This window comes from Hibiscus syriacus, unplaced genomic scaffold (genome assembly GCF_006381635.1).
Source record: "Hibiscus syriacus cultivar Baekdansim isolate YM2019G1 unplaced genomic scaffold, ASM638163v2 tig00110403_pilon, whole genome shotgun sequence".
Classification (NCBI taxonomy): Eukaryota; Viridiplantae; Streptophyta; class Magnoliopsida; order Malvales; family Malvaceae; genus Hibiscus; species Hibiscus syriacus.
Window position 1 is genome coordinate 369,289 of NW_024062723.1, and position 16,384 is coordinate 385,672.

The 16,384-nt window shown below is 35.3% G+C and overlaps 2 protein-coding genes across 2 annotated transcripts; both read right to left on the minus strand.

Annotated features, from left to right (window-relative positions):
- Positions 1-4,696: 4,696 nt before the first annotated feature.
- LOC120123771 (probable transcription factor At1g11510) lies at positions 4,697-6,203 on the minus strand. The gene is made up of 2 exons (XM_039142598.1): positions 4,875-6,203; positions 4,697-4,816 (listed from the first exon to the last, which is right to left on the minus strand). Exon 1 carries the CDS (start codon positions 6,123-6,125, stop codon positions 4,977-4,979), a length of 1,149 nt encoding a protein of 382 aa, XP_038998529.1. The 5' UTR covers positions 6,126-6,203; the 3' UTR covers positions 4,697-4,816; positions 4,875-4,976.
- A 5,540-nt stretch (positions 6,204-11,743) lies between these two features.
- Positions 11,744-13,734, minus strand: LOC120123814 (9-cis-epoxycarotenoid dioxygenase NCED1, chloroplastic-like). Its single transcript, XM_039142638.1, has one exon. It carries the CDS (start codon positions 13,619-13,621, stop codon positions 11,816-11,818), a length of 1,806 nt encoding a protein of 601 aa, XP_038998569.1. The 5' UTR covers positions 13,622-13,734; the 3' UTR covers positions 11,744-11,815.
- Between the last annotated feature and the right edge of the window lie 2,650 nt (positions 13,735-16,384).

The following is a 16,384-nucleotide window of genomic DNA, read 5'->3' on the forward strand; positions in this document are numbered from 1 at the left end:
ATTCTTTAATTATATTTTTTTTATCTATTTTTACTTTTTAAACCCTTTTTTAACTAATTAGAGCAAGTTGAAGGCCCAGTACAGGACAACTGTGAGCCATAATATTGGGCTTCCTCCGTCGCACTCAATTTTGGTCTTACATTTCATAGAGAATCTGCTAAGCCTCCCAAAAGCATGAAATAGATTCTATAATTATTTAATTAATATTTTGGGCTTATGTTTCATAGATTATACCAAGGCCACAGATGGACCGAGGGGCGGGTGGGGGCGGTCGGTCCCCTGAAAATTTTAAACTACCTTATGTTTTAGATTTTTTCTATGTGTTTTATATTGAAAATTTGTTTTTACCCTTGAAATTTTATAAGTTCAAGTTCACCCTCTTGAAATTTTAGAAGTTCAAATTCTTCTCCTCTAACATAAAATTCTACGTACGTTCTCTGACCAAGTCTACTAAATTTTGAGATTAGGTTTAATAGATTCTATCAAGCGATCTCAGTAAAGATTTGTTGTTATCTCTTGAGGTTTTGAGTTCGAGCACCACGTATGCAGGGGTATGAAAGTTCATTGTTACATGATTGAGAGTCTTTGAAGAGAATACTAACATAATAATTGATTTTAACGTATACACCGTACAACTCTTGCCAAAGATGAAGCATCATTAATGCTGTAGTTATCATAATCGAATTGGACAACACGATAGAGCGTGCAAAGCGTGAGATGAATGAGCTACGTTTGCAGCCAACCAATGGTTTAAATAATAGTAACAAATTTTGCATCAAATTTGGTCAACGTATGATTTACTGCAACATGCATGGAAAGTAAGGTCCGTGCTGTGCATTCAAAGGGCGGCAATGGTGAAAACAACTTTAAATAACCAAAAATAGAGTACGAAAACAACGTTTAGATGGAGGAGTTCCAAGACTTGGACACCCACAACTGGCTTGGGTCCCCTCCCAGATGACGTGTTGATGCAGTCACAGTTTTCAACCACAGTATTTCGGATCCACTGCTCACCGGTCATCGAACCTTTGGATCGTAGCCAAATTGCCCAGACTCAAAACCGTTCGGTCCTTGCAGTCATCTCTTGCAATAAAGTTCATTCCTGTACATGACAGTACATGCCCCTTGCACTTGATTTCTATGTATTAACGAAACTCTTATCATATTTGAATTAATAAATTCATATACTACTTATCATATTTGATTATGTCGGTTGTTGATAGTTCGTCCTTTCTAGTTTGAGTGGAGAATTGTGGTTGATGGTTGAACGACAATTGTTCAGTGTTTAAGCTCTCTATCTTCATAAGGAGGTAGAATATGGATGAATGAAGAAAGTTGTTTCAAATATTTCTCTTAGTCTTGGTCGATAAATTTTACAGTGATGTTTAGTGTCGATATCAAGCGTAGAATCATGATGACTATTCGTAAGTTGACAGACTTATTATCTAGTAAGAATAATCGTAAAAATTAACTAAACCAAACTTTAAAACCGTGGAAATCTCATGGCGTTGTTGGGTGACACAAGCCCTTGTCTCGAAGGAAGTATGGTCCCTTCCCTATGGCCAAAACATTCTGCAATATCTTCTGCAATTAATGGCTCAATCGTCAATATTAGATTGACAATGGACATGTCGTGTAAAGGCATTGCTTGGATGCACGAGGTAATTCCGACCACTTGGATATATCATTACCAAAACTCATATACTATTATTAATGAAAAAAAAAACATTTACAAAATTTATAAGAAAGTACGGTAACTTCTTAGTTTAAATTGAAAATTCACATCAATGGGAAAAGGCATATGCTGTAATGCACATGCAAACCGACTTTATCCTCCAATTCTTCCTATATAAATCCAATGCCTCTAGTGCTTGTGGAGTCCATGAATCAATTTCTCTTTTCTCTTATCCTTTTCTTCCCATTTTACGACCCTATACGAGCCTTCCTCTACGTGCTTATTTCCCCTACCTTCCTCCCCCACTTCCGTCGATCTTCAATCCATTAACTTCTTGGTGTTTTCACCTGTCCGATGGAAGAAACAACAATGGGAAAGTCCCGGAACCTCGAACGGTTCACGAACGAAGCCGTTCCGCCACGGTTCGTCTCCGTTTCTAAGCGTCCGTTGACGAAAATGTTGGCCACCATACCTGAAGAAGAGAACGATATCGGTGACGATGAAGTCGTTGAAGGACGACGGACACGTTCGTCACCAATGTGTGGCAAAGAGACACTTTGTCTTTCGAGGCCACTTGAAAGCTCGGTGTTTTTGCTCCTCATGCAAATGGCGAAGACAAATTTAAATCAAACAACTTGTTTTTTGAAAATGGTTGTTCGAGGGAATTGAATAATGGCTGAATTTAATGGCATGAGTAAGTAAGATTAGGTGAAGCAACGAATTTTGCTGTGTTTTTTCCAAGCAATATTGTGTTTGTTTTTGCCTTGTTTACAATGTTTTCCGTCTTTAATTTTCCTGGAAAAATTCTTGACTGCAGATGATGAGATTAATGTTGAGTTGGGTAAACTCAAGTGAGATTGAGTTGTTACCGGCAATAAAGAATTGAGATCTTTTACTTTTTCTCTTCATTTAAATATAAATTCTTTTGCACGTGTAAAGGGGACTCTGTAAAAGAATTATTGTTATTTGAGAATTTATATTCGAGTACCATAGATGTCAAGGGTGTGAACCTTCAATGTCGAAAGGTTGATAGAAATATTTGAACAGATGTTATTTTGTACTTATCATCCAGCTATAGAATATTATTTTGTTAAGTCCCTCAACTATTAAAATTTATAAAATAATCACCTGACTATTTATGTTTCAAACTTGTATTTTTTCATTAAAAATTTGATAATTGTCTAAGATTGACGTTAACATGATGTATGATAATCGTGTGAGATTTGAGGATAAGATTTTATCATCACATTCAACATATTAACGTTTAACTCGGAATATCATCAATCTTTTAATAAAAAATGACGAGTTTGAAACATAATAAATAGTCAGATGACTATTTTGTAACTTTTAATAATCGATGGGCTCAACAAAACAACACTCTATAATCAAAAGATCAATTTATAACTTTTAATAACCGATAGACTTAATAAAATAATATCTTATAGACAAGGACCATTTATATTCTGCACCCTATATTTTTTTTATCGTAAAAAATAATTGGAAATCGTTTGATCATAATGCAGTATCCGATATTATTGGACCACTTTAGTCGGTTATCTCAATCAATTCACTTTACAAGGCACTTGGACTGGGTATGATACATTATAAATATATTAACAAATACATATAGATATGTATGAGGGGCGGATGTACGACAACTTTAATATATGAGGAAAAACTCTTTACCAAAAATATTAATATTTTTTTAATATTTTTGATTAAACGTTACCTAAAACATTATTTTTTTTATTAAAAATGTTAATTTTACTACCTAATTCCTAATAGAAAAAGTAACATTTTAAGTAGTGTCCAGTATTAACATTTCCGGTAGAAAACAATAATATTTTAAATAACATTTTATTAAAAATGTTAAAAAAACATTAACATTTCCGATAAAATCTTTCCTTAACAATATATTAAAGTTGTCTTAGACATTTCATTTATGAGTCGACGATTAATACAGTTGCTCATTTTAAAAACTGATAACCGTTGACTAAAACTTACAAAATGACATATGCCACTGTTTCCTGCTTTGCTGTATTCTTTCGGCTTCTTTTAAGTCTCATTATATGCATCATGTTCACACCATGAAAACACAGATGGAAATCTATATAACAAGAATTTTCAACAGATTCGCAATTTATGTGAATATAAAACACCTTGAACAAAAACAACATAAATTGTAAATGACGAATGGAGGTTAAAACTTCACTATGCCTTGTCGAAACACAATAAGATCGAACTCGAAACAATAATGCAGGACAACACCTTACAAACTTGCCGCTGACAACAATCTCCAGTAACTAGGTTGATATACATGAACATAAAAGCAAAACCACCATTCCCATAAAAGAGCTAGCTTCCCTGACCTCATTTCCCTATTATTTGAATTCCAACAGAGTAAAACCATACAAAGCCACAGGGAAAGAAATCTAAATATAACATACAAGAGCCTCAACTTGAAATATGATGTTCATGAAGTATAACAAGGAGACAACCAGACATTTCAAATAACAGGATTTACTAATGCCAAAATGCTGAAAACTTCCAGGTTTCAGATTGCATCTTTGGTAGCATTAGTTTTTAGGCTAATGCCAGAGCATATGACAAAACAGATACAAGAATAAACTATGACGGAATAAAATCAAAACCAGAGCAAATGCAGCAACCATCAGACACATTCATATATAGAAACCAAATCTGTAATTAGCTAGATAAACTGTTACCAAGGTTCCTGGCAGGAATTAGAAAACTAGACTACCCCATGTTATTTACAAACAACCATTGTTCATGCAAACCTGAATCGTAAGGTCGACAGAACCGTAGCTACAAGAGCATGGCATGATACATCCATAGTGCAATGGTTTAATCGAAGCAAAGCTGGTGAACTAAGGATCAAAAAGAAAACATGACATGGTCATGAAAGGATCAGAAGCCACCATCCTGAAACGCACTACATTAGCGGCATTGTTTTTTTAATAAAACCAGGAAGTATGAATAAAAGAAAAATCATGAAACAAATTCACATCAAAGCAAATAAAATTTAAAAAGATTAAGCAATTCCAAACATAACAAAATATGCTTACCTGTGTGCTATTACGCAAGTATGCAACCGAAAAACATTGAAACGGCTTCATAAGTAACTCTCTATGCAAAAAATAAACATTATCCCAAGTTACCAACAATGCGGGCTACAAAATAACCATGATTGGCTACTTAAAGCCAGCTTATCTAATAAGCACAATAAGTTATCATTCTTTAAAATGCACATAAAAATATCATTACTTATTTTACTAGCACTTTATTTGTCTTCAGACTTGTAAAATTCAAGCATCAACCTGGCATGCTCCTTGAGCAATTCACTTCGCTCGATGAAAAGCTCCAATTCGGCAATTTGCAATTTCCTCCATTTCGCTTCCAAAGCCGCCTTCTTTTCGCAGTCAACCATATCCAAACTATTCTTTAGAACTTCCTCTTCCAAGCTAGACACACCAAACCTCTTATCAAACAAACTACTGCCCGAACCCTTAGTCACCTTCTTATCAATCTCCATTGGCAGCCCAACATCTACTTTTTTATCAGGTGAAGAATACAACTCTGCTTTCAATGCAACCACTGCCTTGTTATTTGCCTTGGCTTTCCCATTGGACTTAGCAAAAGACTCAACTTTCCCACTAATCCCTTCTTTGCCCCATATCTTTTTTGATAGCTCGAAAGCATTCTGCTCATGGGCTTTAGAGAAAGTTCGATCCTCACCCTTTTTACCCTTCCCGGCATTGTTTTCAAACTTTTTCTTTAATCTTCTAATCTTATCCATCAATTGTGCTTTCGTAACATCAGTATGAATTGATTTCTTAACAATATCATAAAACGCATTCATATCAGCGCAAGGGTCAGCCCCTTTTTTAGCAGAATAATCCAACATACCTTTCAACAAGGCAATCTCATCGTCTTCACTGAACAACCGCTGGAAAAGCTGCTTCTTAGCATCTTCACCAGTCTTTTTCACCTCCTCCACGGCAGTAGCCGTGGTATTCCCTTCTTCCCCGGCTTTCTTCTTGGGCCGTTTCGCTTCCTTGGCATCTTGCTCAATCTCAGCGGGACGTTTCGACGAGGAAGAAGCCAAGGGTTTGTAGGATCTGGGTTTCTTCGCATTCATGTCGTCCATGGGCTTCGAGTCAAGAGGCTTGGCAATCGGCATAGCCATATCGGATTCGGATTCATATTCTGATTCCGACCCGGACTCCTCGGATTCTTCGTTTCCCAAGACGGGCGTGAGGGGTTCGAGCTTTTTAGGGGGCGGGCTCTTCTGGATCAATGGGTTAGAGTGGGTTTGGGGCTCATCCTCTTCTTCTTCCCCAGAAGATCCTTCGGAGGAAGTCTCCTCGTCATCTTCAGATGAAGAAGCGGCCGGTGGGACTTCAGTGAGGTTTGAACGTTTGGGTGCCATCGATTTTCAATAGCCTGAGAAAGAGGGAGAGAGGCTGATTAGAGGTTTGGTTTGTGTTTGATGGTTTTGTAGGGAACAGAGAGGCGTGGAATGTCGAATTGAACGTACAAAAAGAGAATACATACACATCCAATCGCTGTATCCGAGTCCGACTCACCTCCGATTTTAAATTTCTAGTGTCGATCTCTTTCAAATGGGCTTAGATTTGGGCCGACCATTGTTTTTATTCTAGGGTAAATTACGCATTTAATACCTAAACTATTAGTTTTAATCCATTTCAGTACATAAACTTTTATTTTTTAAAAATCATACATAACATTTAGTTTTTATTTCATTTTAATACCCACCGTTAAAATTAACGCGTTTAGTACCTAAACCATTAATTTTGACCCGTTTTAGTACCTAAAATTTCAATCTTTTGAAAATTTAACGTTAAATTTTGAACAAATGTACTAAAATGAAACAAAAACTAAAGTTTTTAACGGCGATGTATTAAAATGAAACAAAAACTAAATTTTAGGTATAGTTTAAAAAAAATTAAGTTTAGGTATTAAAACATACCAAAACTTATAATTAGGTACTTAACATGTAATTTACCCTTTATAATATTTATGCATTCATGTAATTTACCCTTTATAATATTTATCCATCTCTTTGTTATTGCTATAAACATGCTATTAAGTGATGACTTCCTGTCATTAATAACTAAGAAACTTTCTGGGAAGGATTGTGCTCCAATTTTAGAGAAAAATAGAAATAAAGTTAATTGATCAATAAATTAATTTAGTTTTACTGAAAGAATATGACTCATTAAATCAGTGTTTGATTCAAGTATAAAATTTTTAAAGTAGATATTTTATTTTATCTAAATAAATTATTAAACCAAGGGCAATAATTGAGCAACTTCGTTATTATTATTTTTATTAATCTGGGATAAGTACAATATAGTATCTGTTTAAAAATAACTCTTAACTTTTCGACATTGAACGCTCACACCCTTAGCATCTATGGTGTTCGAACCCGAATTCTCATAAATAACAACAATTCTTTTACCATGAAAATCACTTGATTCGTGCTCTCATTTTCTTTTAAGTAGAGAGATTTGATCATAATCGGAACTCGAGTTAGTTGAAAAATAATATGTACATCTAAAGTTGAAGGAGGTATAGACATGAAGGATATACAAAAATGGAATAAAAATTGTATTGTTTAATTAATTAAGAATATCTTGATTTATCACAACTTATTACGGGTTGTGTGATTGTATTAATATTAAGATAAAATAAATTCAGTGACAAAAAATGACTTATAATATACGATTTTAATCAACTTTTTTTGGATTTGCCAAAATGACCAACTAAATCGCAATGTGAACGATAATTCGCAACGCGATTTCCGGTATCGCAAATCAGTTTCCAGATTCGCAACGCGAACTTCGACTATCGCAATGCGATTTTCCAAATCCGTTGCGATAGTCCAAGTTTGCGTTGCGATTTATTCCAAATTCGCGTTGCGATAGTCCAAGTTCGTTGCGATAGTCGAACTTCGCGTTGCGATTTATTCCAAATTCGTTGCGATAGTCCAAGTTCGCGTTGTGATAGTCCAAAATCGCAACGACTGGTAGTATTGCATTTGTTTCTTAAGAATTTTCTCTAAAAAGATAGTATTCGCACGGACGTGTCGAAGACACGTATTACCACGACCACGAACACGACCCGACCCGACCCGACCCTACCCAAGACGGACGGCAGCGGCGGCGGCGCGCGATAGTCCCCCTTGTTCTCTATCACTCAACAAGAAAGTGGGAAAGCCAAGCCTTAAATACAATTCCCAATAGTGTTTCCAATACTATGTGGGATTGAGCATTACCAACACTTGTTTCCAATACTATGTGATTATTCAGGAAACAATTAACAATCATGCACCTTAAAACAACTGAATCAACAACCAATTGTATTATTATTATACGATTAAATATGCCATAATTAAAAGTCAATCGATAATCAATCGCGATTATTGCAATTTTAAGCAAAACATTCAAAAAAATTGCATCACTCGCGATAAAAAAAATGTTATCGTGCAATTACAATCAATTGAAAATAAATTAGAATTGCATGAAAACTAAACGAACCACAAATACTTTTCATACAAATACTAAAGTCATTAACTATAATTCACAAATAATATCATTATTTAAGGCTCAATCCCACATAGTATTGGGAACAAGTGTTGATAATGCTCAATCCCACATAGTATTGGAAACACTATTGGAAATGGTATTTAAGGCTTGGCTTTCCCACTTCCTTGTTGAGTGATAGAGAACAAGGGGGACTCTTGCGCGGTGGCGCCGTCGCCGCCGTCCGTCTCGTGGTCGTGGTCGTGGTAATACGTGTCTTCGACACGTCCGCGCGAATACTATCTTTTTAGAGAAAATTCTTAAAAAACAAATGCAATACCACCAGTCGTTGCGATTTTGGACTATCGCAACGAACTTGGAATAAATCGCAACGCAAACTTCGACTATCGCAACGAACTTGGAATAAATCGCAACGCAAACTTCGACTATCACAACGAATTTGGAATCGACTATCGCAACGAACTTGGACTATCGCAACGCGAATTTGGAATAAATCTCAACGCGAACTTGGACTATCGCAACGAATTTGGAAAATCGCATTGCGATAGTCGATGTTCGCGTTACGAATCTGGAAACTGATTTGCGATACCGGAGATCGCGTTGCGAATTATCGATCGCATTGCCATTTAGTTGGTCATTTTGGCAAATCCAAAAAAAGTTGGTTAAAATCGTATATTATAAGGTATTTTTGGTCACTGAGGTTATTTTCTCTAATATTAATTGGGCTAAAGTACACAAATGGTATCTCTACTATAGGATATTATTCTATTAAAAGTTATAAAATTATCTTTTGATTCTAAAATGTTGTTTTGTTAAGTCTTTTGACTATTAAAAGTTACAAATGGTCACTTGACTATTCATTATATTCCAAACTTGTCATTTTCCGTTAGAAAATTGGTGATTGTCTAGGCTGAAAGTTAACATAATGACTGATATAAGATATTCGTTTAAGATATGTGATCAAATTTTATTATATCACAGTCAGTAAATTAACGTTCAGCTCAGAATACCGTCAACTTTTTAACAGAAAATGACGGGTTTGGAACATAATGAATAGTCAACTGTCACAATTTTATAACTTTTAATCGTCGAGGAACTCGACAAGCAACACTGTATAGGCAGAAGAAAATTTTGTAACTTTTAATAGTTGAGAGAGTTAATAAAATAGTATCCTATAGTCAATGACCATTTGTGTACTTTAACCTATTAATACATCATATACATGGCACGATAGTTGGGGGATTGGGGCCAGCCATGTCTTGTAATTGTACCCTTTTTGGTTTTCTGGGCTTTTCCTTTTTACTAACTGACAATTTATTTTTAGTGGGCTTTACTTTCTTGAGCTTTTGATGTGTTGGGCTTTACAATGTTTTATCTAATTTGCTTTCAATCCCTATACTCTTTATATATTAATATTTGATCCATATACTTTTAATTTCAAAATTTGGATCCCACTCTTCCGATTTTTATTTCCTCATTTGATCTGTCACATGATAAATTTTACTTAAATATCATATAATCTCATATATTTAAAGATATTATCAATTATGCTTTACTATTAAATAAAAACAATAAAAGAATTATCTAAACTTGACGGTCTTTCTATATTATTCTAAATCGTGTGAATCATTTATGAAAAAAATTCTCACACCCACTTAAGAGGCTGAAGATAAAATTTTAAGATTAAAATCACACGTACCTTAAACCCTAAATTCTAAATCGTTCATCCTAAACCCTAAACATCGTAATAATGTTTTATTAAATTGGGGTCACAAACCAAACACATCTCATCAAAGGCACCCACTTGATAGGTAGGTCACAATACCAAATTGCTTTGCCATTTAGGCCAACTTCTAAACAAACTTGTCTTCATCAACCATTGATGTCTGCATTTAAGCCTTCCTCTAAGCTCAGTTGCTTCGTGTGTGGGTAGGCGGCGGTTTTTGATCAATTTGTCTGTTTCTCCTTCCCATTTGCTGCCAATACTCTTCTTCACCTATTCCTCACGTTGAATCGTTTCAAATTTAAAACATCACTTTCATCATTAAATGTCAAATGCATATATGATTTTCTTTTCTTTTTTAGGGGGTTATTTTTCATTTTACGTACAGAATAAAACGTTTATGAATGCCGGCAAGGCCGCAACCCTGTGGGTGTGGCATTGCATGATGCAAGCACTAAAGTAAGTGGGCAAATTTGCAAATGTAGGACAGTGAAAAAAAAAATTCTTTTATAAGGCTCTCACCATATTATTTCTTGAATTAGGATAATTACTACAGTGTCAAGGAAAACCATGAACACCACGTGACTTTAATTTTTTTTTTAAGGAAAACGCATAGACTACAATGCGTCTTCCCCTTCGTCAACTTTTTTCTTTGCTTTGCATTTCCATGTATGTTGTTTGAGAAAGCTGAAGAGACGTCTTCCACCAAGAAATTGAAGTTACATAATATTCTTGGTGTTCTCCGCTTGACACTATAGCCATAACCCTAAATCAGAAAATAATATGATGAGTCTTATATGAAAAAAAACTTTTTTCACTGTACTACATGAATAAATTTGCCATCGTATGTGTTTATATTATAAATGAATATAATAATAAAATTATATTTTAATTTCTTAGAAAAATCATAATTCATTTTAGAAAAAAAAATCTAATCTCTTTTAAGGATATACCCTCCCATAAAAGGCATTATGTACGTTGCCTTATTCATAATCACTTTCTTTCACCTGAAATATCATCTCTTTTCATTTTCCTTCGTCCCCTTCCCTGGTCCATTATAAACTAATTGATGTCTTTGTTTACTTTTTTTCAGGTGATGACAATGAACCATTGGAGACGGAGTCAAGATTTTAGATGTAAAGTATAATTAACAATAGAAAATGGGATGACAAAATCAAAATAAATCAAAATTTAAAGGTCTAAATTGTTAATTATCTCTACCTTTTTATGGTAAAAAAATTTGGGCCAGAATATTTTATGAAAATAAATTTATAATATTTTAGGAGGCGAAAAATATATTATCATTAAAAAATTTCAACTTGTTTCTAAAAATTTGCTCATTGTTTCTAAAAATTTCAACTTGGTTGTTCTTTGTCAAACCAGACCAGCCACTAGATATGTTAGAACAAATTGACTTGTCCTGTCGGCTGTCTATGGAAATATAAACAATCCAGGCACTGTTCTGGTACAGGGTAGATATTTAATTGTAATAAACAAATGGTATTTAAGAAACATTTCATTTACTGTGGATTTCAGGTATTCACAAAGAAAGGGAGAATTACAGAGGAAATACTATTTTTCCTGTGATTTTATGTACTGTTTAATGAACACACGGCGAAACAATAAGCAGAAACCAGCTGAGCTTCGATGGTCAAAAGCTACAAGCTGTGTTTCTCAAAATCTTTTCACCTTAAAATATAACCAAAAAGGTGTTGTGAAAGTGTGGGACTAATCCCAAAAAACAGAGGAAGAGATTCCGGACACATCCTATGCAAAGCATCCCTCTGGTAAATCTTTCCTTTTTTTGAGCATTGAAAATGGCTGATGGAATTAGGCTTGTTTTTCCAAGTCATTTGAGCTTATGAATGTTCCATGAAAACCGTATGGAACTCGAGACGGAAGTTGAACCGTGGCTTCCAGCTTTAAGTCCATGGCGTTCACTATCTGCAGTTCTGATTTCCAGGTCTTTTCGTCGTGGACGAAGGCCAAAATATAGCCGTCGACTTCGCCCGGAGAATCGGGGTTTCGAGGGAAGAACAAAGGCTCGCCGCCATACCTTTGTTCTCCATAGATATATTTGTTAACCTCGCCGGTCGAGAGGTCGACTTTGGCGAATCCTGACACTTTAGGCCAAGGCTCGGCTAGTGCTAAATATGCATACCGGGTTTTTCTTCCGAGTAAGTTCTTGTTCACCATCCCTGCCTCCAGGTTAACTTGCTCGGATTCCGATACGATGGCGCGGCAAGTCGATTTCCCGGTCTTCAAATTCAATCGAATTTCGGACAGAACACTCTTGAGATTCTCTTCACATTCGTTGAAAATGGAATCCGGGGGCGTCATGCAAGAGCCGATCACAACAACCTCATCGGTCTCCGGCTCTTCCCATGCATTCCAAAGATGGAAACAGAAGCAATCAGGTGCCTCGATCCATTTAATCCCGGAAGCATCAATGGCATTCTTGTCCAATACCCCAAACTTTGACACCTTGTTCTTGTCGTACACCACTGGTGAACCACCATGAACCATTTCACCCAACTTGAAAACTACTTGCTGGTCCGGGATCACCACAAAATTCTCGGTGATTGCGAAATCGTGCATCATTGTCGGACCGTCGACCGGGATTTCGACATCGGGTGATTTCTTACCATCGGGTGCGAATTTAAAGTACTTGAGATATGGCTTTTGGATAACATCGTAGCTGAGAGCGAAGAATTCACCCGTCTGTGGATCAACTTTGGGGTGAGCAATCATTGTAGACTTTAACTGCCCATCAAAATCATATCTGCCCACGGTTTTCAAGTCACCGGACGGTGTGATACGAACATGGTAAGGCAAATCGTCTTCCGACATGGCGAGAAGGTGGCCGTTGAAATAAACTAGTCCAGCGTTGGCAACGCCGGTACCATGACTCGGATCGACGAGTCCGAATAAGCCTCGAGCGTAGAAAAGTAACAGCCTAGCTATGCCTGAGTGGCCATGTAGTTCACCTATGGCCTTGGGGAAAACCGGACGCCCGAAAGATCGTTCCTGAGCAAGACGGTTGGTTTCAGTGAACCTACATGCGTAGCTAGCTGAGCCGTTTTTGAACTGAACCGCATGAACCATCCCATCCCCATCGAAGAAATGGTGTCCGGCCACCGGCTCATGAAGCGGGTTCGCCCCGTTTCGAGCGTAGACACCCTGTATACATTCTGGGATTGTGCCGATGAAGGGGAGTCTCTGCTTGACTGGCTGCTCAGGGACAGGCCCAAAGTTGCCGGCGATTTGAACTCTGGGGTCAGCTGTTTTCGGCAAAGGGTGCCGACGCTCGTGAGAGACTAAAGCATTCTCTACTGCATCAAAAGCCATAGCCGCCGCTCTCTGCAAGGGATTCCATTGCTGGGATTGAGCTTCATCATCGTAAGAAGCATGCTTCGTGGAAGGACTGGAAGAAGGCGACGGAGGGAAAGCAGGTGATTGTTGCTTAGGAAAATGAAGAATGGAAGGAGTCTGAAGAGAACACGAAATGTAGGGTTTTCTCCCATTCCCCCTCTTGAAAGCTATAGAGGAAGAAGCTGATTTTGAACTCGAAACAGAGAATTTAGCCTTAAGACAACAGCTCCCACTAGCAACCGATGATGCCGATGAAGATGCCATAGGGCCAGTCACTATGTTCTGAAATCGAATAAGTGAAACTTGATTGGCTCTTTAGAAAGAATGACAAATATGAAGAGAAAATGTGCGCTTTTGTTGGCTTAGGTGATGTTTGGTTGGAGAGAAAAGGTGGGGAGGAGCGGAGTGAGTGTTGGGGAGAGAGCAGAAGAAGGTATATATAGAGAATGGAGAGGAGGGAAGAGGTCCACTAGAGACATGTAAGAGAAGACCACGTGTTGCATTTCAGTAGTGAAGGTGGGCCCATCCTAGGGTGAGTTTATGTTACAATTTTTAAAGTGATTTAGACGACCAGTGTGTGTTGGGGGGGGGGGGTGCGGGACATATTTGCTTAATCCTTGACACCATCACCCCCCTCAACCTTTCTTTTTGGAATACGATTTTTTTCCTTTCTTTATTTATTTTTAAGATATAAGTTGATGTTTGGAATTGTAATTGAATAAAATGGGTGTGCACAAATTAAAATATTTTAATGATTAAAGTAATCAGTGTTATTTTTAAAGGTTATATAAATTCAAGCATCAACGATTGTAGAAATGATTAAACATTAATTGTCAAATGATTAAGAATATTTATAATATATATTACTTTATAATCTCATTCGTTTAATAAAAAGATATTGTACAAATTAATTAAATGGAATCTTATTATCCAAATTTGGTAGCAATTACTTCTGCTTATTGTTGGATGGGCAAAATTTAACCTAATTAAAAAAATTGTATAATTTACATTATTAGTAATTTAGTTAATGTAATGATTACTTAGTAATCTGTTATGAACAATTGTGAGTAGGAGAAAGGGAAATAGAATAGTTACTTTATAAAAGTATATAAAAAAACTTATTAGTTAGTATCATATATATATATATATATATATATAGAGTGATTTTATGCTTCGATAATAATTCAAATATGATACATACTCATAAATTTTACTGATATTATATTAGTTTTTTTTAATATTATTTTGGGTAAAGTACACAAATAGTCATCTGATTATAGGATATTATTTTATTAAGTCACTTGACTATTAAAAATTACAAAATGATCATCTGACTATAGAATGTTGCTTTGTTGAGTCCATCGATTATTAAAAGTTAAAATATGGTCACCCGACTATTTATTGTGTTAAAAACTCATCATTTTTTCATTAAAAAAAACTGACGGTATTATGAGTTGAACGTTAACTTGTTGACCATGATATAATAAAATTTAATCTCAGAATCACAAATGACTATTATATATCGATCATTATGTCAACAGTCATCTTTGACAATCATAATTTTTAATAGAAAATGACGAGTTTGAAACATAATAAATAGTCAGATGATAATTTTATAACTTTTAATAGTTAATAGACTTAACAAAACAACATTCTATAATCGAATGATTATTATAATTTTTAATAGTCGAAAGACTTAATAAAATAATACTCTATAATTAAAGGACAATTTGTGTACGTTACCCTTATTTTTTTTAAACGTTGATAGCAACTATTGTTGTTTTGCCCTTTTTTCCTTGAAAGAAAAATAAAATGAAAAAGAGTAATGGAATATTGGAGCATGGCACTATAGATAGATAGGGAGGGTAGACCACGTCTAACCCCGCGTTGTGTCCTCGAACGATAGTGGTTTAGGGGAACACGTGGCGTTTGCTGCTTTCCAACCCCCAAATCTAAGTCACATCATTTGTCCCACACGTTTCTCCATCGACAACCCTAATTTTTTCCATTTCTGACCTATATTGTGAATCTTCTATTTTTTACGCTTATAAGAATTTAAATTCTAAATCTTACTTAAATGATATTATATTGTTTATCATTTAAATGAATAATTATACACATTCTTTAAAGACTTTAAAGCCTCCATTGTTGTAGTTGTCTCATAGGTTTAGGGTTTTAATTTGATTAATCTGATTCGATTTGTATCGTATATTTGATTTTGGTGGGTCGAATTTTCTGTATGCAAAAAACCTCGAATTTAAAATCTCATTTAAATAATATCAAACTGCTTACCACTTAAATCAATATGTTGATAGTCTCCAATTTTTTTAACACTAATTATAAGCAAATCTTCTGGGAAAAGATTTTTGTTTCCTCAAAAGCAAATAATTTTTTTTAAAAAAATTATTGATGAGAATTAAAAAAATATACTTGATTCCCTATTCCAATTTATTTTCCACCATGAACATGAAAGGGATAAACAACTTTTTTTAACATAAAACTTCAAATAATAGGCTAACATGTAACAACCATATCTCCATTCATCTTCTTCCCATTTAATTAATAAAAAGCATATGATTTTGCAGTGGGAGATTGTATCTTGCCCTAATGTCATGCATGACCTTAAACCGCTCAAAAGTCTAATATTATATTCTTTCACTTCATGATAATATTACTAAACTTAATTAAAAGCCAACGGTTGGTTAATTTGTCGAAAGATGACACATTAATTTATAATAAAAATACAACATTCTCAAACCCTTCAACATGTCCATCAATAGGTGGTCTGGTGCCCACAATGATTGGATCTTGAATATTTACAAATATTTGTTTGCAAATTGTGAAAAATGAAAATTATTAAAAAAAAATCAGTGTAGCAACTGTAATAGTTAAAGTTGCACATGTAAGGGCATGGAAATGGTATGCGCATCTCATGGTAATAAGAGATGCAAATGCAAGCCATTGGATCACATGTCCACATGGTGACATGTGCTATTGCCACGTGATTAAATACTATCAACATGATTA